The 25,795-nt window shown below is 37.9% G+C and overlaps 1 protein-coding gene across 1 annotated transcript in view; it reads right to left on the bottom strand.

The window, feature by feature from the left end:
* rasgrf1 (Ras protein specific guanine nucleotide releasing factor 1) overlaps nucleotides 1-7,593 on the bottom strand; it is a 62,367-nt gene extending 54,774 nt beyond the window's left edge. The window contains exon 1 of the mRNA XM_007235681.4: nucleotides 6,877-7,593. Within this exon, the coding sequence (XP_007235743.2) occupies nucleotides 6,877-7,152 (276 nt within the window). The 5' untranslated portion in view covers nucleotides 7,153-7,593. The remainder of the gene's footprint in view (nucleotides 1-6,876) is intronic.
* Between the last annotated feature and the right edge of the window lie 18,202 nt (nucleotides 7,594-25,795).

Genomic DNA, 25,795 nt, shown 5'->3' with positions numbered 1-25,795 from the left:
TGTGACAGGTGTGAGAACACCCTTCAACAACTGACCAGAAACATTTGATTTAACATTAATGAACCTGAATCTGGCCAAAATAAACTAAAACTAAAATGATAAAAATCTCAGAATCAGTCAGGGATTCTATTTAAAAAAGGTAAAGTACTATTTGATAATATAAAGCAACATATAAATAATGAACAAAACAATTGTTACATGCATACATGCATTTTTTTTGGCACTAGAAAATTTTACCTACCATGCATTGTTTTGCATTGTGCACAAAAAAAATCAATAGTGGTTCTGATTAATTATTTGTAAATCCCATACAGGGCATTATAACATATATTTACTAATTAAACAGACTTACTAATATACTGAAATATAAATTATTGGAATTGCAGCATTTGTGCTATATACACTGTGCACTGTATCAATATTATATCAACTACACAAGCATATGTGCGAGACATTGAATTTGAATTTCATTTGAATTTGAACTTCATTTGAACAGCTTAAGATATAATAAGTGTCACTTTCTCATGCAGAACTGCTGATGGAGTCATCACAACAAGACATACTTATTTATGTACTTATGTTCTAAATTGATCAAAATTATAAAAAAAAATATACAACAAATTGGGTGAGGATTGTAAATGTTTACGAAGCTTTACTCCGGGTCTGTATAATTTTTGTATAATATGGGTATTACTTTGCTACTTTACTGCATTAATGATTAAGGAAGTACATGCTATAAAGTTTGTATACAGTATTATTCACACACCATTTGATCAAGGTATTTTCAGCTTTAGCCAGAATCAATATTGATTTCTGAAAACTATAATAAAACACCTATGTTCATTTTAAACATATACCTATAAATAGAAAAATCAGAGAAACTGATTCAGAAACTGATGTGGTCTCTTATTTTTTTTCCAGAGCTGTATGTACACAATTCCATGTAATCAGTGACATGTTGCTGACATGTTTAGGTCTGTCACAATAATTACTTTATCAACTTATCATACAATATATAGATCCTTATTATTTTTGCTGACCTTAAATTGCTCTTTCTGTTTACACCTGTATATTTTAGCAGAGACATTGATTTTTTCCCAATTGATCCCCCCAAAAAAAACAGAATTTTTATGATCTGAGGAAAGCCAACTAATGTGATTAAGCCGGTATGCCGACTTTATAAAAAAAAAAAATAAAAAAAACAATGATACAACAGATCACAATACTTCCAGGGACAATATATTGTCCAAACTGTTACTATGACAGGCTAAACAATACAAAACAAATAGGACCACTCAAAATATATTACCATTTTTTTGTGCATTCTGTCCAGGTGAATGCAGCTTTCAGCTGCCATTTGCATTCAGACATTTGTCTTTTGATTAATTAAAGCTCTATGTGTTAATTGTGCAGTTTTCTATGCATACAGCATGTGTTCCAGAAACACACCACTGAGTCACTGAGCAGATGTGCTTTTCCTGAATTGCTTGCTGAAGAAACAACAGCACAATCTTCTATCTGTGGTTTTCCCAACAATGATAAATGGCATCAATCAATCAGGTGGGCCGAGTTCCACTCAGGCTACTTAAATTACCATCTATGTGGCAAAATGATTGATGATGTGTAGCTGAACAGACAGCGCAAGGTTCTGATTTACCGAAGTAATTTATAATTTGCACCTCGAAATGGCCAGTACATGCCATTCGAGCAAACTAATCAGTAACTAGAGCTTGATGAATACCGTGCACTACTGGTTTTGTGCCAGCTGAAAAACACAGCGTGTGCTATTCCTAAATAGACCATGTCTCCAGCCAGCAAGAATAATGCGAGAAATTACTCAGAGTGAAGCTGTTCTCTTATCGTCTCCTGTGAATCAAATTCATGTATGTAAAAGACAACAAACAACTAATTCTGACCCTTGCTGTATATTACGCTTTTTACCAAATGTGTTTTTTACACATAATGCCATTTTATTGAAAAGGAAGCTGATTTTAAAACAGAAGTCTTAAAACGTCCAAGCCCAACAGCAACAGTCCACACAGGCCACCACTATACTGTATAAGTCCCTCACATTTGTACTTCCAACACATTTACATCATGCTTTTTCCACAATCAGCCAGCAAATCAGCCTACAACTCTGTGTATTTTCCCTCTTCTGTCACTTCAGTTACTTCTTATTTCCTCCTGAACAGGCCAGGCTGTTGTTCTGGAAAGGGGACAGAAATAACAGCAGCTCACGTTAGTCTTCACTCACTTCTCGCTCTTTCCTTTAAACCCTATAACAAAAATGCAGCTCTTGCCCAAAAAAGAGTGAGAGAGACAAGTGCCTTCTTATAAATGGGGCATGACCCCTCGGAGGTACTGCACTGAAGCAAATTTAGCACAAATAGCGCTAGTATTAATGAGGTAGGCGCATCGCAGTGCCTGCCGCTGCTAAGCACTCTGGCCTTCTTTTTCTAATGCAAATAGAAGTTGCCATAGGAACCATGGGCTCAAATGCAGATATATTAAAAAGAGAGACAATAAATGGAGGGTAGAACAGCCTGTTAAAACAGCAGCGAGTGAAAGAAGGCCAAAGCTAGCTGAAAATAAGCAGAAATGAAGGATGACTGTTCTGAGATTGACTATATCCAGATGTTAACCACTGATGAAACCATTAGTGTAAAATGTTCTCTGCAACTCTGTGCAAATCTCACCATAATGAGAATGCGTCAGGTACAGAGTTACCATGTTTTTCATCATAAAAGACTTTACGAAGTAGAGAATCCCATATTTGCAGCTTTTCTAAAGTAACAGAACCTGAAGTCAGGCTGAAACTGCAACAGGTACAATATGCAGATACAGGTGATGTTCACAAAGCTTACTGCCTTTAAATTATTGTTACAAACTCAACACTATGACAACACTATTGTGCAATAAAATCTTATTATGTAAACTACAATGTCTAATGTCTTGTCCAGCCAGTTGTATACGTCATCCAATACGCCAAAATGACAGATGAAAAGAACACAAGTGTCGGCACTGCAGACAAAATGAGAAAGCAGCTGATCTGAACTTGTGCAGCCAGTGATTTACACTTGTATTTACATATTTAAGGTTAATATTTAAAATAATATGCACAATTTCCCTTAAACCTTATATTGTATTAAACTGTAAAAAACCCACATTTAACCATGTTTACCACTCCAAAAATAGCTATAAAATAAATTACTATTATTTTACAATTATTACTGGATCAGACTGAACCAAACAGTTTGTGTGTACTATAATCATATATTAACGTACATAATATTTAAACATATTAAAATTTATGTTTACACTTTGTTTACAAAGCCCTGCAGAAAATGCTTTGTGCTCCGAAAATATTTTTCCTGTTTTATTTTATGCCCTCTTTGACCCACATTATAACAGGAGGGTTAATCCACAGCTTAATCTATAGTATGTGAGCCTACACAACATATTTACATGTCCTTTTCATCGAATATAATTAAAGTTGAAGCACATGTCTTATGTTTGCCTAAGAATTATGATACACAGATGTCCATGATTGTTAAAACTAAGTTTCATTTAAAGGTTCGTTTTATGTATCCACTTGTTCTATTTTAAAGGCATTTCCTTGACCACACTGTCAGTATTGGTCTTTTTACTACACACCTTTATAAACAGAGCATGTGATAAATTATAAGCATTAAAGTTATGATTCATATCATCATCACAATAACGCTTCTGATGCATGTAAACCTGAGAACACTGCATCTCGCTGTTGGTGAAGACAGAAAATCTGCTCCTGCTCTTTTGGAGGAAGAAAGCATTAGAGTGTGTGCTGCATGCTGCTTTGTCAGCACAGGGACAGCTGCTCACAGGAAAGGCCTGGACTCATTTTAACTGCAGTAAGCGCTGACCACAAAACAAAATAAGACCTTAACACAAGGTACAAAGAAACTGCTCCAACGTCCAAAATGGAAAGGTTACCCAAATAAACCAGCAGTGGCAACCATAATGACTGTGCCATATCTCATCATGCAATAATACCGCCACTTTTATTATTGTTATCGCAAAAATAGCTAGAAATATCCACTTTTTTGATGTTTTTAGCAAAAGGAGCATTAACACTTTTCTCATTTCCCATTAAATATATACTATATCTATGTCCAGTATAATTTATTTTACTTTAATCCTACTTTTTATACCATATGCAATAATGTAGCTGAATTATCTATAATATTCATTTTGTTGCAGTAGTATATTTTTCTTTTATTTAGTATTTTGTAATATCGCCAAGAATATAGTTATATCCCTGCTTTGGAAACAATTGCATAGTTAACACAGAGTCCTGCCACAGTCTAAGCCTGAGACACAACACTCCTTGCTCTGAGTAAAAAAACAAGACAGCCTGAAGAAAACAAACTAGTATATGTAACTAGCTATTAGGGGTGTGCCTTATCATATTGCATGCTATAAATACTGCCAACATTTTTTTATATTCTGAGCGATATTATACCCTGAAATATTAGCCACCTATATTTATCCCATCAGGGTACTATCACTTTTTTAGCAAAAGAAAATTCACACTGTTCTTGTATCATTTATTTTACTTTAATCATGGCTATATGGAGATATTTGGAGTGCATTACTAGTATCATGACATTCTGGATCATTGGCTTCTGTTACAAATCTGATAAAATTCTTGTATTTTAAATATCTCAGTTAGGGGTGTGCCATAACATATATTGGCAATATTTTTTTATTTTGTTTTCTTGAAACAAATTTTTATATTCAGTGTTTTGTCATATGGCCAGGAGTATCGTTATTGGAAAATACCATGAAATATTGTGATATTACTTAGGGCCATATTGCCCACCCCCAGTAGCTATAAAATAATGCTACTGAGACTACCCTGTTCTTGTCTGTATTGTAAAATCAACATATAAACCGTTATCACCATCACTTTGGACATGTTTTATGTGTGTTTTACCGGCTTAAACACTTCCACTTATGAATGGCTTATTAACAGACTTGCTCATAACAAATACAAAAGTGCAGAGACCAGAGAAACCCTAAAGTGTACAGAGCAGGGCTTCTCCAGGAGCAGCAGAAGTCCTCCTCACACAAAAAAAATGCGTATTTTGAGGAAATTTATCATCTGTAGTTATTTCGTCTACTTTATGATCAATATCAACCTCAGGAAACGAAAGAAAAGCCTTGACCCAGACGCCTTATTTCGACTGTTTGTTGTGTTTAAAATATAGTTAGCATGCTAGCTAAAAAACAACAGCTAGAATTTGCAGTTGCCAAGGTAGGATGCTATTAATACCAACGCGGGAATGAAATCAATAGCGAGCAGACTGGGGCTTTTTAAAACAGTTCGCCGCAAGAGGGCGAAAATGGGGTTTGTAAAGTGCTTTCTATAGCGTAATGTTTTCTCTCCTGAGGGGAGAAAACATCACTGGACACTTCGAGGCTTTGAGCGAAACGTTTTTAGGCAACTTAGCTAGCCAGCTTTAACTGAGAAATATGAAGAAATGCTAGTTAGTTAGCTTTACTAGCTCAGCTAAAATGATCCAACTGAAGCCAAAACAAACGAGGTAGGGTAAGCCGTGCTTGAATAAAAGTCAGAGAACTCTCAAAAGGGACAAAGAGGTTTAATAATAACAGCTGGAGATCTCCAGAATTTACTTAGATTATAAGTGGGTTGATAATTAGCTAGATAATTGACTAATTCGTCAACCAGTATAACTAGCTTAGCTAGTTAACGTTAGCAAGGTAATAGATTATGTACGTTAACTAGGTTAAATAGTTAGCTTAGCTAGTCTAATTATCGCCAGCAAACACAGTAAAACTATCGTATCTATCTATCGTTAGCTAGCTGCAATCTCTGCAAGACACGCTGATAATAAATAACAACAATAGTAACAGCAGCAGACCTCCAGAATTTAGTTTGGGTAGCTTAACGTTAGACACATAACGCTAATTAACTCGGTTAGCTAGGTTAATTCCTTAGCCAGTGTGGCTAGTAAACTTAGTTAACTAGGTTAGCTATTTAGTTAACATAGCTTAGATAGTTAACCTTAGTTGGCTAGGTTATGGATTATGTAACCTAACGCAACCTGCTGCTTCTAACTAACTTACTTTAAACTGAGTGTTCTAACTAGTTAACGTTAACTAAGATAGTTATGTTATGTTAAGTTAAGTTATGTTAGCTAGCTAGCTCAGCAAAACTAGTTAGCTATCTCTATGTCTGTGAACCCACACATCTGCACTTTTATCTGCACTTTTTTACATGAAAACAGGTAGAACACTTACCAAACAATGACTGGAAGACTTTTCAAATGCTATGGATCTGTGTACCCACTATAGTAACCTAGCATTCATAATTCAGTGTATTAGCTGATACGAGTGCAGCAGCTTTGTGATCTAAGCTGCATTCTAGACAGAGACTGAGATAAAGCATATAAACAAATAACGTTACTTAAGACAACTAGCTAGCTGAAATCACTGCAAGACAAGCTGTATGAGAGGTAGGTAACTGGCTAGTAAAACATTTCTGTAATTTCAGAAACAGCAGAAAAGGGGCTTTTCTGCCATTCTTACCATTCTTATACAACTGTTGCCTCCACGGCACACGATAGGTTAACTAACGCCTGCGTTATGAGAGTCGTGAACGTGAATGCACTTGAGCGCAATGAAGCTCCAAATGCGCCGCCAAAAATAACCACCACCCCGTTAGCTAACCCTAGCTAGCTAAATACATATTTTAGCACTATAAGCTGTAGCATTAGGTTATGTGACCCACATCGCCTAAAGTCAACCAGCGAGCGCAGCGTCTCGCAGCTGGATAGCTACAGTAGTTAGTTAGAAAGTTGTGGCAGTGCCGACCTGTTTCTCCAAGCACTCTTTGGCCGAGAGCGAGGGTTTGGGAGACGGCGATCGGTCACACACGCAGCCCTCCAGCAGGTACAGCCCCGAGGGCCGAGAGCTCGACTCGCTCTCGAAGTAGAAGAGCATGTTCTGCAGCAGGGCGAACCACTTGGTGTGCCATTTCGTGTTGTCCGAGCTCTTCTTGCTCAGGCAGCCCCGCCTCGTGCCGTCCTTCTTGGCCAGGAGACCCAGGTAGGTGACATGGCCGTCATTCAGCCGAATTCCCTTCTGCATTTTGCCGCCGGAACGCTGGACCGAGGGAACGGGGGGGACGAGGAAGGACAGAAAAAGCTGTCTCCCTCCCTTACATCTTCTTGGAGAGAGCGAGAGCTTCACCCCCCTCCCCAAAAGTCAGGCGAGAGCGCTGTGCGTCGGTGAAGCGCGCTTGAGCTAGTGGCGAAGCGCAGCGCAGCAGCGTGCCCGCGCACTGAGCAGGAGAAGGACGAAGCGCGGCGAGAGACAAGCGCTGTAAACCATCCTACATGTCTCCGGAGGCGCGTGCTCAGACCGTCGCGAGACGAGCCCAGCCATAAAAATAATGATAATTTAAAAAGCAACAACACACAATCCAAAAATCCTCCCGCCGCTGCTCCTGCTGAACGAGGTGAACGCAGAGGTGAAACAGCGCGCGAATGCTGCCTGCCTTCGAGGTGCTCTCACGTGAAATCGCTCCAGCATATGGAGCTGAAGAGAGGATGGCTGAGGAGAGTCGTCACGTGACTCTCTATGTCTCCCTCCCTCTCTCTGGATTTCTCTCTCACTCTCTCGTGTGGCGACTACATTTCAGGACCTCGGACAGATACACCACTGCGACTGGGCAGATGCAGATGCTGTAGCTGCAACTGGCAGCATTTGGTTCATGCCAGTCTGAAAGGCTGGCACACATTTGCTCCACAACTCAATCTTACAGGTATATGAACACCATATGCAATGGTGCATTGTTGAGAAACTCAACTGGCTAACTAGTTAACTAGTTGGTTAGTTATTGCCACAGATAACAGATATAAAATAGCAGAATAGACAACAGCTGTGGAGTATACATAAAGAAGTAAAAAAAGAAAAAGAAAAAAAAAACAGATAATGGCTACGTTTACATTACAAACCACAATTCTCAAATCCAATCCTTGGCTCAGATTGGATTTGGCTATCCTGGCAGTTAACATCCACAAATGTAAGTGACCTGTATCTGTGTGAAATGTGATCGAATCTGTCTCTGAAACACCTCACATGCGCACATTGATAAGTGTATAAACGGCACCTTCTTCACCAACAACAGAAAACTCATATTTGAGAGACGACTAGTAGCTTAATAAAGGTGAAATGAATGCGTTAGCAGCTAATATATGGAGCATTTTTTGCTCGAGTGGAGAGCAAACAGCTTGTCTGAAGTACATTCTCAGGTCGAGGAGGCAAAAAAAGGCCAGGCGGTTTGCTTTTGCTGTTTTTGCAGCTATTTCTGCACAGCTGCACCAAGAGATGTGTGGGTATGAAAGAGAAGCACGTAGCACAGCGTAAAAGCAAAAAGACGCATGGATTCCGATTTGACCCTTCACATTCATGTCGCATGTCCGTGAATTGGATACATATCCAGTTTAGGACCACATATGAAAGTGACTCAAATCTGATTTGAAAACAATCAGATTTGGCACGTTTACCCAGCCATTAAGAAATCTGATCTAAGCCTGGTAATGTGAACGTAGCCAACGGTTTGTTTAATGAATGGAACTGCCAAATGAACTCTTCATATGGTCCAGACTCTGCAGACAGAAAAATCACAGTACACTGGCATGCCGTTATTCTGTGTAGTGAGAAGAGTGCAGCAGCCTGTAATCTATGCTGCATTATGGACAGAGATTGAGGTAATGCATCTAACAAATAAAACAGAAAAAGTAAGTAATTAAAATACAGATTTTCTTGTGTAAAAAAAGGTATGACACAACCTTATTATTTGTGCTTAAACTTGCTACTCCAGAGAATTAGAATTATAAGTATATTTATTATTATTCTGCAATTACTTGCAAAGCAATGCAGAAGGAATTGCAACATTACAGACTTGTGGTAAAATGTGTTGCAGGCCTGATATGTAGGAACGGATGTATTAAAACAAATAAAATATTTTTTTTTACAAATAAATATGAAGTATTCACACTGTACAGATCACCTCTCACCCACAGCAAATCTACCACCGTCCATTCTCTGTACTGATCTCTCACCCAGAGAGATCAAGGCCAGTTGTGCTCTCTGAGGCTGTGACTGCTATTGACCCCGGATTCAAACCAGCAGTTCTTGGATCATATTGGCAGTGCCTTAGTCAGCTGTACCACCCAGACCCCTTTAACATTTATATATATATATATATAAATGTTAAAGGGGTCTGGGTGGTACAGCTGACTATATATATATATATATATATATATATATATATATATATATTGCTTCATTATTAGCATAAACATTATTAAGCAGTTAAAATGATAATTATGTAAATTACAATGCAGAGCTGCAGTGGAAAGATGACATGGCAACATGTAAAAGCAGCATTTCCCCTGTGTGTCAGAGATCAAAACAACACAGAACAACTTCTTACCACAACATCTAAGCAGCACTTAAGCAGGAGGCTGAAGCTATCACCAAAACAACTGGGATGTTTTTAACTGCAGACATAACTTTATAGGGTTTAAAAGCATTGTAAAAGTGCTTGAGCCACAATGTAAAATCCCCTCACATTTACACTTCAATATAAGACAAAGCTTTATGAACAGGAAAAGATCAAAGTTGTCAAAGTATTATACAAGGTGGGATTTGTAATCCATTACAACTCTAGTTCACATGCTTTCCAATTTCCATTTCTATTTTCTTGCATATTTGTCACGTTTAAGTGTTTTAGATCATTTTGTAGCAGCAGATAAATTCTGTTTGTAACCCCCTCATATTTGTGTGAAGCTTTCAGAGAGTTTTTGGAGCATCAGCCACACAGGAGCACTTGTAGGACATGTAGTAACTTTCTATTTTCATCCTTTGCAGATGCCTGATTAACACATCCCATAAACAAGGGGAGAGACAGAGACCTTGCCATCCTCAGTGTGTCCTCAGTTTAAATATTAATATTTATCTGTCTTGTAAAAACTTCAAGCATCATTTTACTTTTTATTAATATGACATTTGAAAAAACAGCATGCTTATCATACATCATGAACATATCATGACAAATAGACCTGTTGGAACTATCGAAAAAAAATCTTATTAACCTCCTTAGACTCTGCAGAACCACCAGGGATTCCTGACTTTTTTCCTCCCACTGATGTAACTAAGTCAAAACTTGCTTTGTTGTCAAAATCAGTTTGCATGTCTGCACAAGTATTCACTGAATAAAAAAAATAAAAAAAATACTTCAACAGCATTTGAGTTAGGATTAAGACTAGGATTAGATTTTGGGTCATAGTTAAGATCTCAACCATTGCAATCCCAACCTTTTCATAAGATTCAAGACGTATCCATAGGACCACTTTGAAAATTCATAGAGAGTCAGTAGTACCCAAATAACACTTGGGAATTGGTAGTCAGTCAGACCTTGTTCCTATTTAAAGAAAATAAAATTGTGTTCAGTATACTTACAATGCAATCTTGTAAAAATATTTTACAGCACTCTATGTAAATCTCATGTTAAAAGTTTAGATGCATTTTTGTTAGTTGTTTAAGAAGATATTTTGTAATTAAATGAATTAATGTGGTTACTGAGAAATAGATTTTCAGTAATTAGTCATCAACTAAAAAGCACAGTAAGTGTGTCTGATACCTGATTACTAACCCTGTTTTCTGTAGATTTTACCTCCAACCCAAATCCCAAATCCTGATCCAGCTATTCAAAGACTTCCAAAGACAGTCATTAGCTGGATCAGGTCTGGTGGATAAAGGCTGAAGTTAACCTTCATACATGTGATTGTTCAGGAACTAGGTGGATGCTTTTTAATTTACATTAATACTATACCTTTACATTTGTAGTATTATAGGATTTTACCGAAAAAAAAGTGTTTTGCTAAAATAGCAATATCTGAGTACATGAAAATAATGGCATTTAATATTGACGTCCCATGACAAAAAAACATGTTCATTGAGTTGACCTACCTACTTAAATCAAAATGCTGCCCTCATGCATGTGCTTCGCATGTGTACTCATTGGATTTTTTTTACACAGACTCAAACACAAACACCATGCTGTGTGTAAGGAGCCTGTATGGTAATGGACACTGTGCTAATTGTGTGTCTTTGAGCTATCGTCTTATGAGCCAGTAGTGATATATACGAATTCAATAACATACTCTAGGTTTAACTAGTGTTGTGAGGATGTTTTTTTCTCCTTAGGTTAAACACTTTACATTGTTCATTCACAAGCATGAGCTAAAAGCTAAGTTGCTGATATCGCATATGTCCTTCCTGCTCATGCCTTTCTAATGTGATTTCCGCTTTTTTGTATCCAGTGATTGTTAACATTGAAGCTGTGATGCAAGGCAAACGAAGGTTGAAATAAATGTGTGCTTCAAGGATACTCTCTCAATAGGCCCCATTCAGTCTGTCCTGTTCCCTGACTCCTCTGACTGGCCCACGTGTTTCAACTGAATCCCCTGTGTTGCACATAGGATTTTATGAAATGCTCACCCTGTTCAAACCTTGCCACTGTTTGGCATTACTGGTTAGGGGAACTGACCTTTGCTTTGTTTATGACAGCATGCAAAACACCCTGCTTTTATTATATATTATAGCATATCTTTTCCTCTGATCATCTGATATCAATATATCAGTATGGTACAAAGATCATATCTGTACCAGTCATGTTGGAACAAAACTTTCTCTATATTATGGTTGACAGCAGTTTTACTATAGTGAATGAACCAATGAAATGCCTTGTTGCGAGTTTGAAAATAAGCTTCAGATTCTTAAACATTTGAGGTTCTTTACATTCACAAATCGAATTTACAAAAACGAGAAAGGAACCCTCTTTGCTACCATTTCTTAAGGGAGTTTTAACACCTGCATATTTTAGTCCAGTTAAATCGGACTCTGGTTCATTATCACCCTTGATTGATTTGGGCATGTGTGATTACAATAACCACACTCGAATGTGGGCCAAAACAATTACACAAAGACCCGTGAGCAGAGTTCTCTGTTGGGTTCTAAACTCTGAAGCTGTCTGTGGTGAGAACATTATCAGACCTCGAGCTGACCCAACAATTAGGTCACTGCCCAAGTTTTAGTGAAACTGCTCCCATAACTAGGCATTTACCTGTTATACAGTCATATGAAAAAGTTTGGGAACCCCTATTAATCTTAATCATTTTTAGTTCTAAACATTTGGGTGTTTGCAACAGCCATTTCAGTTTGATATATCTAATAACTGATGGACACAGTAATATTTCAGGATTGAAATGAGGTTTATTGTACTAACAGAAAATGTACAATATGCATTAAACCAAAATTTGACCGGTGCAAAAGTATGGGCACCCTCATTATTTTATTGATTTGAATACTCCTAACTACTTTTTACTGACTTACTGAAGCACAAAATTGTTTTTTTGAACTTCATAGCCAGGTGTATCCAATCATGAGAAAAGGTATTTAAGGTGGCCAATTGCAAGTTGTTCTCCTATTTGAATCTCCTCTAAAGAGTGGCATCATGGGCTCATCAAAACAACTCTTAAATGATCTAAAAACAAAGATTGTTCAACATAGTTGTTCAGGGGAAGGATACAAAAAGTTGTCTCAGAGATTTAACCTGTCAGTTTCCACTGTGAAGAACAGTAAGGAAATGGAAGACCACAGGGACAGTTCTTGTTAAGCCCAGAAGTGGCAGGCCAAGAAAAATATCAGAAAGGCAGAGAAGAAGAATGGTGAGAACAGTCAAGGACAATCCACAGAACACCTCCAAAGAGCTGCAGCATCACTCTTGCTGCAGATGGTGTCACTGTGCATCGGTCAAAAATACAGTGCACTTTGCACAAGGAGAAGCAGTATGGGAGAGTGATGCGAAAGAAGCCATTTCTGCAAGCCCGCCACAAACAGAGTCGCCTGAGGTATGCTTGTGCTTCAGTAAGTCAGTAAAAAGTAGTTAGGAGTATTCAAATCAATAAAATGATAAGGGTGCCCATACTTTTGCACCGGTCAAATTTTGGTTTAATGCATATTGCACATTTTCCTCATTTCAATCCTGAAATATTACTGTGTCCATCAGTAATTAGATGTATCAAACTGAAATGGCTGTTGCAAACACCCAAATATTTAGAACTAAAAATGATAAAGATTAATAGGGGTGCCCAAACTTTTTCATATAACTATATTGCTTAAATAATTACTACTGCTGTTAACAAATGTTATACACTCCTATCTACCTGTTCTACAATGTAGATGTAACATCTTGGAGAGAAGCTCATCCATTGCTGCACAGTTTGTGTTGGTCATCCTTTAGTCCTTTATCAATTGTCACTGTACACTGTCTACAAGGCCCTGCCCACAGGACGGTGTCCACAAAATGTGTTTGGATAGATATTTCTGTATTGTAGACTATTCTCAATCCAGCAGTAATACTGATGTGTTTAAAAACTCCAGCAGCATTGCTGTGTCTAATCCACACATACCAGTCCAATTAGTGTCACTGCAGTGCTGAGAATGACTGCTGAGAATACAGTATAAAAAGTATAATACAGTATAAAAAGTATAAAACAGTCTGTCATTGTAAAACTACAAAGTGATCCCTAGGACAAGGAGGGATATAGACAAGAAATAATAATGTGACTGATATTTGTAAACATAATCTTAGTTTTAAAATGTAGTTTTAAATGTTATTAAACTAAACTAAAAAAAAATGTTAAAGTTGTTTTCTAGCTATGTTGAGGTTTTCTTTGTCCACTCTTTTTCTCTGTTGCATCAAGATCATTATCAATTACTCATCGGCGCCAGTCCCCTTTTTTGCCCGTGGAGAGTCAGTCTGGGTGTCGGAGGGAGAGCTAAAGGTCACTGCACATCACATTTAATTCAAACTTTATTTCCACCTTCCATAAAAAGAATGTGAGTATGCTTGTTCAGGTGAGCTTTGGGCCTAGGTTAGTCTTGCACCCCTGAGCAGCTCTGTTTCAGTACAGTGGCTCACAGAAGTTCTCATCTCTTCTCATTTTCATCATAATCACTTTATGGACCAATTATCTCAGCTCGTTTGGACTGGTGACATCTCGGCCATGCGGGCCAGTCCTCGCATCTCTTTTGTCTGGGCTGGTTTGTGGCAGGCAATAAAACATGCTCTAGCACACAGGCAATATGCCTCTCTGAGCACCCAATTTGTTTAAAAGGCCCAGCCCTTAATCTGGCACTGTCAGAACACTGGCTACTTCTCAGAGGAGATTTATTTATGACTTTATCCTTGTTGTTATCTGCTCCTCCTCACATCCAGTCTGCCATAAATCCCCTCTCTTAATGCTGTGGTCATTTAAATATATGCTGGCTTTTCCACTTTCCTATTCATAGTCTATTTGAAGAATTAACATTAGCGCGACTAATTTAATGGTTACATAAACCGACAGTCAAAGTATTAAAATGTTGAAAGAGAGGAGAAATTAAGGTGACAGCTGATGCTCTGTATTCCTACATATAATTTGCCAATTGAAAGCCCTATCACTAGCCAGTGATCAGCTTGTTATTTGAATACATTTGCATAGACGTACATGTGAGGGGTGAGATAACACTGGCTGTGTTACTGGTGTGCTAGTGTGCGGGCATGGGCTCTGGGGAAACCTGCTCAACAACAGTGCCGTTAAGAGTGTGTGTGTGTGTGGGGGGGGGGGCTGCACCCTATGCTGCAAGTCTTTGAATACAGTGTCCAGTTGAAACGGTTTGTCCGGCCAGCTGAATATGTTTCTCAGGGTCACTGTCTTTTCACAGAGCAGAGAAGAGAGGAAAAGAAAGCGTTTTGTCTATGCTTGTCTGAATCAGCATTCTTTCGGTAGCTACGGCAACTGCTGCCGGGGCTCCAGTTGGGCTGAGTGTGAGACATATGGAGGCAGAAGAGCAAATTCAGTACGCTAGATGTTCCCTCTTTCTCTTGTATTCAGCCCATTCTGTGCCCTCAAGAGGTGAACAACAGCAAATGTGTGTCTTTGTTTACATACTATATTTTCCGAGCTGTAAAGGCACCAATTCTACATATTTAGTTGCTGATAATCCAAAGAGTAGACTTATAATTCACTGTGCTTATCAGTTATTAATCTCAGTGTTACTGAGCCTTACTGAAGCATGAGTAGACTGATAAATCACTGTGCTGATCAGTTATTTATATCAGTCTTACTGAGCTCTACTGAAGCATGAGTAGACTGATAAATCACTGTGCTGATCAGTTTTTTATATCAGTCTTACTGAGCTCTACTAAAGCATGAGTAGACTGATAAATCACTGTGTTGATCAGTTATTTATCTCAGAGTTACTGAGCTTTACTGAAGAATGAGTAGACTGATAAATCAATGTGCTGGTCAGTTATTTATCTCAGTTGTGTACAGTGTGTTTGATCAGAAAAAGGGTTAATGTAAGATGTGTTAGATTGAAGAAAGGAGTTGTGTAAGCTTTTTAATGGAAATGAGATGGTGTAATGTGCTTTTGATGGGAGGAATGATTGTGTAAAGTGCTTTGGATTGAATGAGGGGTCATGTAAGGTTCTGTTAACAGGAGAAAGGAGTCATCTAAGGTGATTTTGATTGGAGGAGTAAAAAAATCTTCAGTAATTAGTGTGGCATTTTTGATATAGTAAGTGTGACAGGCTTGATACTCAGTGTGTGAGGTTTATATATGGAGGTTTCATAGTGTGTATCAGAGTTTTGATAGAGATTGTGAAAAATCTGACAGTCAGTGTGAGAGGTTTGATACTGGATGTGGGGGGTTTGAAAGTGTGTGCAATGTTTGATGGTGTGTATGGGGATGTACAGTGAGTGTGAGAGTTTTAAATAGTGTGTGTGTGAGAGAAAGGTCTGACAGTGAGTATAAGAGGTTTAATAGTGATTGGATAGTGAGTGTGAGGGATTTTGTATTGGGCGTGAGGTTTGCTAGTGTGTATGAGGGGTTTGACAGTGACAGTGTGAGGTTTGAAAGTGTGTGTGATGTTTGATAGTGTGTATGAAGGCATGTACAGTGAGTGTGTGTTTTAAATAGTGTGTGTGGGAGATTTAAAATAAGTGTTTGGTAGTGTGTATACATTTTTTGATAGTGTCAGAGGTTTGGTAGTGGGTGTAAAAGTTTTATAAGTGTGTATAAGATGTTTGATAGTGAGTGTGGGGGGTTCAGTAGTGGGTGTGAGAGGTTTGGTAGTGTGTATGAGGGGTTTGATAGTCAGTTTAAGTGGTTCAGTATTAAGTTTGAGAGGTTTGATAATGTGTATAGAAGATTTGATAGTGAGTGTGAGAGGTTTAGTAGTGGATGTGTGAGTCTTAATAGTGAGTATAAGGGGTTTTATAGTGAGTGTGGGGGGTTCAATAGTGGGTGTGAGAGGTTTGATAGTGTGTATTAGGGGGTTTGATAGTCAGTTTAAGTGGTTCAGTAGTGGGTGTGAGAGGTTTGATAGTGTGTAAAAGGGGTTTGATAGTCAGTTTAAGTGGTTCAGTATTAAGTTTGAGAGGTTTGATAATGTGTATAAAAGGTTTGATAGTGAGTGTGAGAGGTTTGGTAATGGGTGTGTAAATCTTAATAGTGTGTATAAGGGGTTTGATAGTGAGTGTAAGTGGTTCAGTAGTATGGGTGAGAGGTTCAATAGTGTGCATACTGGGGCTGATAGTGAGTGAAAGAGGTGTATTAGTGTGTAAACAGAGTTTGATAATGGGTGTCAGAGGTTTAACAGTGTGTATAAGGGGGTTGATAGTGAATGTGGGGGGTTCAGTCGTGGGTCTGAGAGGTTCGATAGTGTGTGTATAAGGGGTTTTGTAGTGACTATGTGAAGTATGAAAGTGTGAGAAAATTTGATTTCTAGTGTGTATGGCATAATAATTAAGATTTTGATTTTGTTGAGAGGTTGATAGTATGTCTAAGATACACAAAGGCACACAGAATTATAGAATTATAGCATACACTGTAACAGCTACTATAGCTGGCAGCTCATTGTCTAATAAACACTCTAGTTGGCTCAGTCTTATAATTATTACTACATAAAAGTCAGATAATCGCAGCAATTGTGTTGGCTTTCTGCTTACCATTTAGGAAAACCTGTACCTCAACACAAGAACAGACCTTTCACATTTCCCCCCCTTCTTCCTTCAGTATCCCTTCCACCCATTTGCTTTGTGTTGGAGAGTGGTTTACCCCTAATCATATGATCCACAAGGCCTCTAATTCACCATGCTCTGCTCAGTCGACATTTACTAATTATGCCCTCCTTTTCTTAGCAACAGCTCTCTTGTTTTTACCAAGCTTCCTTTTTGCTCCTGATTTTCTACTCCTGGTGCACTCTCACAGGGGCTGAAGATACCTCCACGATCTCTGACCAACACACACAGGGATCTATATGAGCCCTTAATCCATCAAGCCACCCAAAATAAACCACAGTGCTGCCTCAGTAGTAAGGAGCTTTAACAACTTTGTCATCATTTAAAACATAAGTATGTTACCCAAAAATAGTCTCACAGAAGTGGCTTACTAAGTACAATCCACAATTACCATTGCAGATTAGGCTGCAGCTGTTTAAAAGGAAAGTCTATACCTGTTCAAAAGAAAGAGAATGTGCTGCGTTTTTGGTTCTTGCTAAGGCCTCTAAAACACCAATTCGCTAGCAGGCACAATTTTGTCATACCTTAGAAATATGTCACCCAAAAATTGGTTTCTTCAGAGAACTGGCTCACTAAGTACAGCACAATCCAGGTTAGGGTGCATCAGGTTGTAGTCTGAGGATGAAAAAGTATTAATACAGTACAAATATGTGATAAGAAGAGATGTATAGTAATGATAGTAGCATAGTAAGTACTTCACTACTGTACTTAAGTTCTAAAATGCTGTATCTGTATCTATTGGCCTATTATTTTTTATGCTACATATTTTGGATGATTTTAATACTTACTCTGTTCTTTTTTTATGTGCTGCAACTTTACTCACCGTTGTGAGTAAAAATGTTAGGAATCATTTCAAACTCTTAAGCCAGAGGGGTCGATTCTCTGCAATCTCACCAGGTTGGATGAAGCTGCTGATCACTGAGTGAATGGGGCGATTACGCTGACCTTATAAGAAGACCACGCTGCTCCTGTTCTGCCATTCACTTTGAGAACTTTCCACTGCTTCCTGTAAAAACTACATAACACAGTTCTGTACTTTTACTTTCAGTACATGTTAGAATAAACTATTTACTATATATAAGTACGAAAAATGTTGAATACTTTACATTTCCACTTAAGTGTGGAGCCTAAAGAATACCTAATCTTTTACTCAAGTCTGGGTGTTTATACATGTCTGCTAGTAACCAACTTGGGTGTCTAATTTAACAGAATTATAAAGTCAGCTGTCCAATGGCATTGAATTACTGTAGATGTCATGCTTCATGTGTGGAAGCATGTGTTAGACATCCCCCTTCAAGCTTGCTGCCATTGTTTCAAAAAGAAGACGTAGCTAGCTGGGTGTAATTAGCAATGAATTGATTGGGGAGACAATTTGGTAAAATCTGTGAAAAATGGTTGAAATAAATAATAAAAGAAACCATGTACAAATTTAAAATAAGGCTCCTTTATGAAAGGGTTTAAAATAATTTATAAAGGAGATTTTAAATACTTGAAAACTTGACGTTTTTCAGTTAGGTACTTAGATTAATTATTTATCCACTAATTATAATGTGGTGTATACTAACATACTAAATGACTAAACTGATAAATACAATTTCTAAAAATAATAAAAAACACTTAAAAACGTATGTTTTTCCATGATTTTACTAAATTGAAAAACCTCTGGAATATAATCAAGAGGAAGATGGGTGATCACAAGCCATCAAACCAAGCTGAACTGCTTGAATTTTTGCACCAGGAGTAGCATAAAGTTATCCAAAAGCAGTGTGAAAAACTGGTGGAGGAGAACATGCCAAGATGCATGAAAAATGTGAATAAAAACAGGGTTATTACACCAAATATTGATTTCTGAACTCTTAAAGGTCACCTTCCGCGAAAATCCGATTTTTCTTGTTTTTTGTGGAATACAGTAGGTCTCTCCGAGTTGAATGTGTACACCTGCACATTAAACTGTTTTGCAGCCCCCATTGTCTGCAGGAGCTAAGCAAAGAAATCCCCCCTCCCCCCCTCCGAAAAACGGGTGAATTTTGAATTATCTTTCTGCCTACATAGGCAGAAACTCACAGACCAGCCCACCTTGGCTCGAGAAACTCCCAGAGGCGGAGCTGAAGCGACGCAACATCACCGCTCATCAGTTAGGAGGTGGGTGGCAGTGAGCGGCAGAGCGGTGGAGGGGCGTCGCAGTGCTCCTAGCCAATCAGAGGAGAGATATTTGCATTCTGTTTGCATGTATGAATATTCATGAGCAAAGCTGGAATCCGGTCATTTTGGACACACCCCTAAAACAGTCCATTAAAAAAGAGCTATACAGAGACACCTGAGCACTTTTTTTTTTACAAAAACGGCTCACATGTCATTCATTCATACTAGAGACCACAACTAGACATTTTAAAATGAAAGAAAAAACGACGGAAGGTGACCTTTAAAACTTTATGAATATGAACTTGTTTTTTTTTTTTTTTTTGCATTATTTAAGTTCTGAAAGCTCTGCATCTTTTTTGTCATTTCAGTCATTTCTCATTTTCTGCAAATAAATGCTCTAAATGACAATATTATTATTTGGAATATGGGAGAAATGTTGTTCATTTTACTCAAACATATACCTGTAAATAGTAAAATCAGAGAAACTGATTCCGAAACTTAGGTAGTCTGTTATTTTTTTCTAGAAGTGTATATGTTAAAGCTGACTGATGGAAAAGACAAAGTGAGATAAGCATCTATAATAGAATTTTTATGTGGCTTGAACTTATTCAGATAAGTTGCAGATCGCTTGTGACAGATGACTGATGATCAATCAGTGGATCATCCTCACCACTAATCAAAACAATGGTCCCCTGATCATAAAACCATTGTGTATAGTCCAAAGCTTCTAAATCTCTGCTTTTACATCATATGTAAAGTATGGTTGTGTGTGTTGGGATGGAAGCTGGTCCTGCTAGCTCACAGGAATGCAGCTTGGCATTTCTTTCTTCTGGCCTGTGGCAGGGATTGCTGATCCTTCCCAACAGCAGTTGATTCTCCTCAGTCAAGAGCCATTAGTTGGCCTGCCAGTCAAAGGGGGTTTGTTCATGGACCCTAGAGAGTCTGGGCTGATGTTGTCTTTCCATTTGCCTGTTGTCATTGGACATGGATTGTAAAGAGGATCTGTAAATAAAATTAGCTTTTGCTGATGGGCTGCTGCTGATGATTTAGTAATAAATGAGAGGGGTGTACTAACTTTGCGCTCAAAAGAAAATTACCTGTTTATTATTAACATGGTTTAAAATTTAAATAGCATTTTGTTAGTTTAGTGGTTATATTGCCTCCATCTCTCAGTATTGTTGATGTCTGTATAACCAAAGAATTGGTGAAATCTGGTCACTTTGCTCATGATGTTCGATGAACAAGCAAAACAATAACTTTGAATGTGCATAAATGACCAGCTCTATATTTTTTATTCCAAAAGTATTAAATATGAAGGAGAGCTAATACTGAATACCTGTGGGAAGACCATAATACCTCATTGATTTTCCTCTTAACACCAAGCTGAATTTGTCTAGTATAAAATAATAGTAGATAATGGCCTACATTACAGTAGTAGTCAAAATTGTGATGAATCATGAATCATATGCAAAAGAATCACAGTGTTAAGACTCTGCATAGTTGCATAACCAAAGAAAACATTAATTTCTGTACAAACAAAAGTCACTATTCACACCCATAATCATCCAGTTCTTTAAAGCTAATCAGTTCTTTCACACTATGTCGTCAGCTAATCAGTGTGTGAAAAAGTACACTGTGTCCTGTGACATGCGCCCGCACACGTATCTGATGTTTGAAGGTGGTCTCTGGACTGGAACCAAGGAATAATTCGACGTGGCCAGTTGTGTTCAGGACCTCAGCGTGTGCATTGATTCTATTTCTGTGAGCTTGCGGAACAGCGAGTACTGCCTGAAAGCGCTATTTTAAGATCTCAGTATGAATTATGGAGCGAAGCGGCGTGCAATGTGCATCTCACTAGTCCATGACCCTGACAGCCCAGGCTTGCGTGGAGATGGCGGGAAAGAGTGTTGACCAAGTCCTGAGTGCATCTGGGTAGCAGGGTATGTGTGCTCGGTAGTGTAGGGGAAGTGGCAGGAGCCCATTTCTCTTGGCTTTAGCCCAAGGCTGTGTGCTCTATGGCGGGGGCTGCCTGCAGGGTCGCCACCTGGCCGGTGCTTCCTCCAATCAGCCACCGTTGCTCAGAGAGCCTGGCCAGCATGGCCATAATTGAATTTTGCACATATCCACAGCTCCCAGGACTGAACACGAAGAGTCCTTCACATTTAATTTCACCTCTGAGTGAGAACATAAGAGCGTGACTGCAGAAACACTACGAACAGTATTACAAACGCTCCACAAGATCAGGGATTTCAGCCTTTGTACAATGGGCTCCAAAAACCAAGCCCACATTAAAAATCTGAATTTTTTTATTTTATTTATTTATTATTTAAATCTAGGAATTAAAACAATGCATTTTCAACAATTTGAACATATCTAAATACATTATGGTATTGTAACTATTTTAATTTAAATAAACACTGACTTAGGGGTGGTGTCAGGTCTTTGGTCTGTCTGCTTCGTATGTCTGTGTTATTCTCAGGTCTGTGTTTCATTTCCAGTGTTTTTCCACTCACCTGTGTTCATTTGTAGCTCCGCCCCTTCGTCCCAGGTGTTTCCTGTTCCCTGTGTGTGTGCACCTCTATTTAAGGTCCGTGTTCCATTTCCCCGGTGTCGATCCTTGTACGTTTATCGTCTGTCAGTGCTCCATGTTTTCCCAAGTTTCCTCAGTCCTGTTTTCGTTAATAAATCCCTTTTTGTTTGCATTTGCGTCCGCCTCCGCGTCCTCCCTGCACCCGCACCTGATAGGTGGACCTAAAATAATAATAATATAATTATATTTTATGGTATTTTCAGTATAGCAATACTTTTGGTGATATGACAACACACTAAATAAAAAATATATATTTCAAGAATACACTACTGCAAAAAAATAAAAAATATATTTTATTATTGCACACACCCCGAACTGAAATATTAAAAAATACAAGAAATTTTATTAGATATTAAATAAACTCAATGATCCAGAATGTCATGATACTAATAATGTACTGCAAATTGCTCCATATATCCAGGACTAAAGTAAAATAAATAATAGATAATAATAGATATAATCTGTCTCTAGTAGATATATAATAGGAAATGAGAACAGTGTGATTTTTTCTTTTGCTAAAAACAGTAAAAAAAAAAAAATTGTACTCTGATGTGATAATTAGGGGTGAGTGATATGGCACCATATTTCAGTGTAAAATGTTGGCGATATTATTGTGTACAATACGATATGGCACACAACAATTTACAATTACAATAAAAATGTTAATGCCTTCAAACAATATTTTTAAGCTTATCTCTGCCAGGCTCACTTGAATTTACTCATCAGCTTTTGGGCAATCTGAATTTCTAAAATGCAATTTGTATGTTTTTAAAATGCATGCTTTGGCTTCCGCATTGAACGTGGATGTGTTTCTGCCAGAGACGCTTCACTGTTTGCAAGGACAAATCTAGCCTGATGCTTCCGGTCACGATCATTACCACCACCCACTTTGCTTACCCTTGTGGATAGTGTAGGGTAATGTCTCCTCTTTAGGATTGTTAAATGCCCACACAACTTTAGAAACAAATTGTCTTATCCATCTGTTACCCACTTTTAGACCTTATTTGATCCCTCATAATTCATGTTGCCTTGCCATGAACATTATTTTCACTGAAGCTTGTGGCAAATAAATTTCGTAATTCTTTGCTGTCCGTAAAAAGCAACATTGTCAGGAATGTGCTAATAATTTACCCCTCTTTTAGCCCTATATTCTCCAGCACATTGTAAGGCACATATAACATAATATAATATCATTTCTACCAGTAAGCAGAGGTTAGGCAGACAGATATCCACTGTCAGTCACTGTGCCTGTCAATGGTATGCCCTTTCAGTATTTATTCCTACATGTCAGCACATTATAGTTTCAGAGGTTTTAATTAATAATCCAACTTTATGCAACTTTGTTTTTTTGTATTTGTGGTTTGTGTTCTGATTATGTCATAAGGTGTCATCTCAATTGTTTATTATTGAGGAGTGGATATTTTATAAACTGGGAACTTTAAAAAGAAAAAAAAACACAAAGGAGTTGTTTATATATTTCCCCAAACAAGTACAATATTCAACAGTTTTTTTGGGTGATGTAAATGATTAAGATCATAATTTTTCATACAGCATTCTGTAACAGTAACTGAAGATAACTGAAGCAAGGCAGCCAAGTATATTTGTCAGTATTTGCTGGATCATGTGATTTGTTTCTTTTTCATCTTGGCAAGAAGAAGGAAAATAAAAGTTTGCTTCGCTCTGAGTGGACATAGAGTAACCAAGGAGCGATGGAGAGAGAAAGAGAGAGAGAGAGGAGAAAGGTCTGGGTTATGTAACCGAGTGACTTGTTTGCGTGTCCCCTCTGAGTGCACATTCACAGTGGCTGATGGGGAGAGCAGAGCTTGAAGACACCCCACGTATCTCTGCCTGGGTCCTGCCAGTCTGCATTAGCATTTGCTTTCATAGTCACTGATAATTGGCCTACTTTGTGTTTTCATGTTTGTTTTGCCTTTTTGCTCCTTCCCTCTGACAGGGGTTGAGGCCCATAAGCCAAAAAGCTACATAAACCCGACACTTTCCTCTACTCTGTGTACCATTAGGAACATAAGGACATGAGGCAGGCAGGAGTGAGAATTCCAACAGCTTTGACTGATCCAACTGGCCATAAAAAAAATAAAGAAAATTATAAAATTAAAACCAATGTTCACACCTTACAGTGTTATGTGTGTCGTCTGCATTTGTCATAGAAGGCACTACCAACTACAGTGGACAGCACAGTGTCTGGCAATGATCAGAAGTGACGACATCTGATTTAAATAGTTTTTTCAGTGCTGTCTGGATTTATATGTCCTCCCAGTAAATTTATTCAAATGATATTGTTGGTAACATGCCGAAAATGCATTAATGCTTTAATAGAGAGCTTTCTAACAAATAACAAACATATTAAATTGTTTAGATCAGAGAAACAGAGCCTATTTTCTAGGTTATTAAATTTGCTAGCAAATGCACACCTAATTTGGGCAGCTGTGGGTTTGTCAGTCGCCAATTCGAGCCCCTGAACTGACAGGACCCGGACAAGGTATCCAACCATTCCCTAGGCACCACATCCATGGGTGCTCATTATTCACTAGCATATAAATGCATATGTTCACTGCAGAGGCACTTTAATTCGAAATTCAGTTTCTCTTGCGCTTTAGTGGCTCATATTTCCCTTATTTTTTTGTTTTAACAGATTTTTTATTTATCATCATAGCTTTATGTGATGGCACTACAGTCATGTTCATATACAATAGATCCAATAAAAATACTAATAAAAAAATAACTATAAATGAAGACTTAAAAGTTGATTTTGCAGACATCTCGCACACTTCTCCTGCAACGTCTGTGATTCTCACACATTATGACAATGAATCCTAGATGCCCACAAATAATCTGCAATAATCTCCCATAAATCAGGAAATTGTCATATCAGACTCACACATTTTATGGGAACAGTTATGGTTGACAGAGCGACTGAGTGACAGACAGAAAAAGTGTGACACAGAGAGCATCCTGATTGGTGTTTTCTTGTGTTCAATTGACCTATCAGTGAACTTTGTGGGTGGGATTTACACTTGACTTCTCTCTTCTTTCCTTCCTAGTTGAGCAACTAAATGGCAAAGAGTTTTTTTAAGGGTATTTTACACTACCTCTACCTGTCATGGGCAAATAACTGTAGACTGTATAATTTAATATAATTTATAATTAAGGCAAACATTTATTTAAGAATTTAACATGCTAAAAGGTGGAACATTAGATCAGTATGTCCAGCAGTATTATAGTGAACAGAATTCCACAAGTTAGTGAACGATTTTGGGCACCTCATTATGTGTGTAAGCTCACTGCTGTGCGACAACAGATGGCGTCCCATAAACAATCTGACTGTTGGCCATTTTCAGAGGAGCTGCACGTGAATCTTCAAAACAAACAACGAAATATTGTTGGGTAAAATATGAGTATTTTACATCTGATAGGGAACATTGTTAGTGCAAATAATATTACAGCATATGGTGTAATTGTTTTTGAACACCATTACAAAATGGAAGAACCACTATATGGTGTAATATATTAAGTAGGACACAGTTACGGACACTATTAGGTTTTAATGTGGAATGTTAAAAATGTATTGGCACCACCTTTTTGTTACTGCACTGATCGTTACTCGCTGTTAATCTTATGAGCTCTAATGACCGTATGTTTCTTACTTCATTATCTGCCTTTCTCTCTGTTCGTCAATGATCAGGAACCCACAGGACCACCACAGAGCTTTAGGGTTTCTGGTGTGAAAGTTTCATGAATATACCAAACTATTGATTTCGCTGCTACTAATATTTCTACTCCTTCTCCAAGAAGTTTGTTTTCTTTTCTATCATAATTATGGCTTGCTTTACATCCATTA

Source organism: Astyanax mexicanus, chromosome 9 (assembly GCF_023375975.1).
Source record: "Astyanax mexicanus isolate ESR-SI-001 chromosome 9, AstMex3_surface, whole genome shotgun sequence".
In the NCBI taxonomy this organism is placed as follows: domain Eukaryota; kingdom Metazoa; phylum Chordata; class Actinopteri; order Characiformes; family Acestrorhamphidae; genus Astyanax; species Astyanax mexicanus.
The sequence above is the reverse complement of the archived record's forward strand: the minus strand, read 5'-3'. Positions and strand labels throughout refer to the sequence as shown.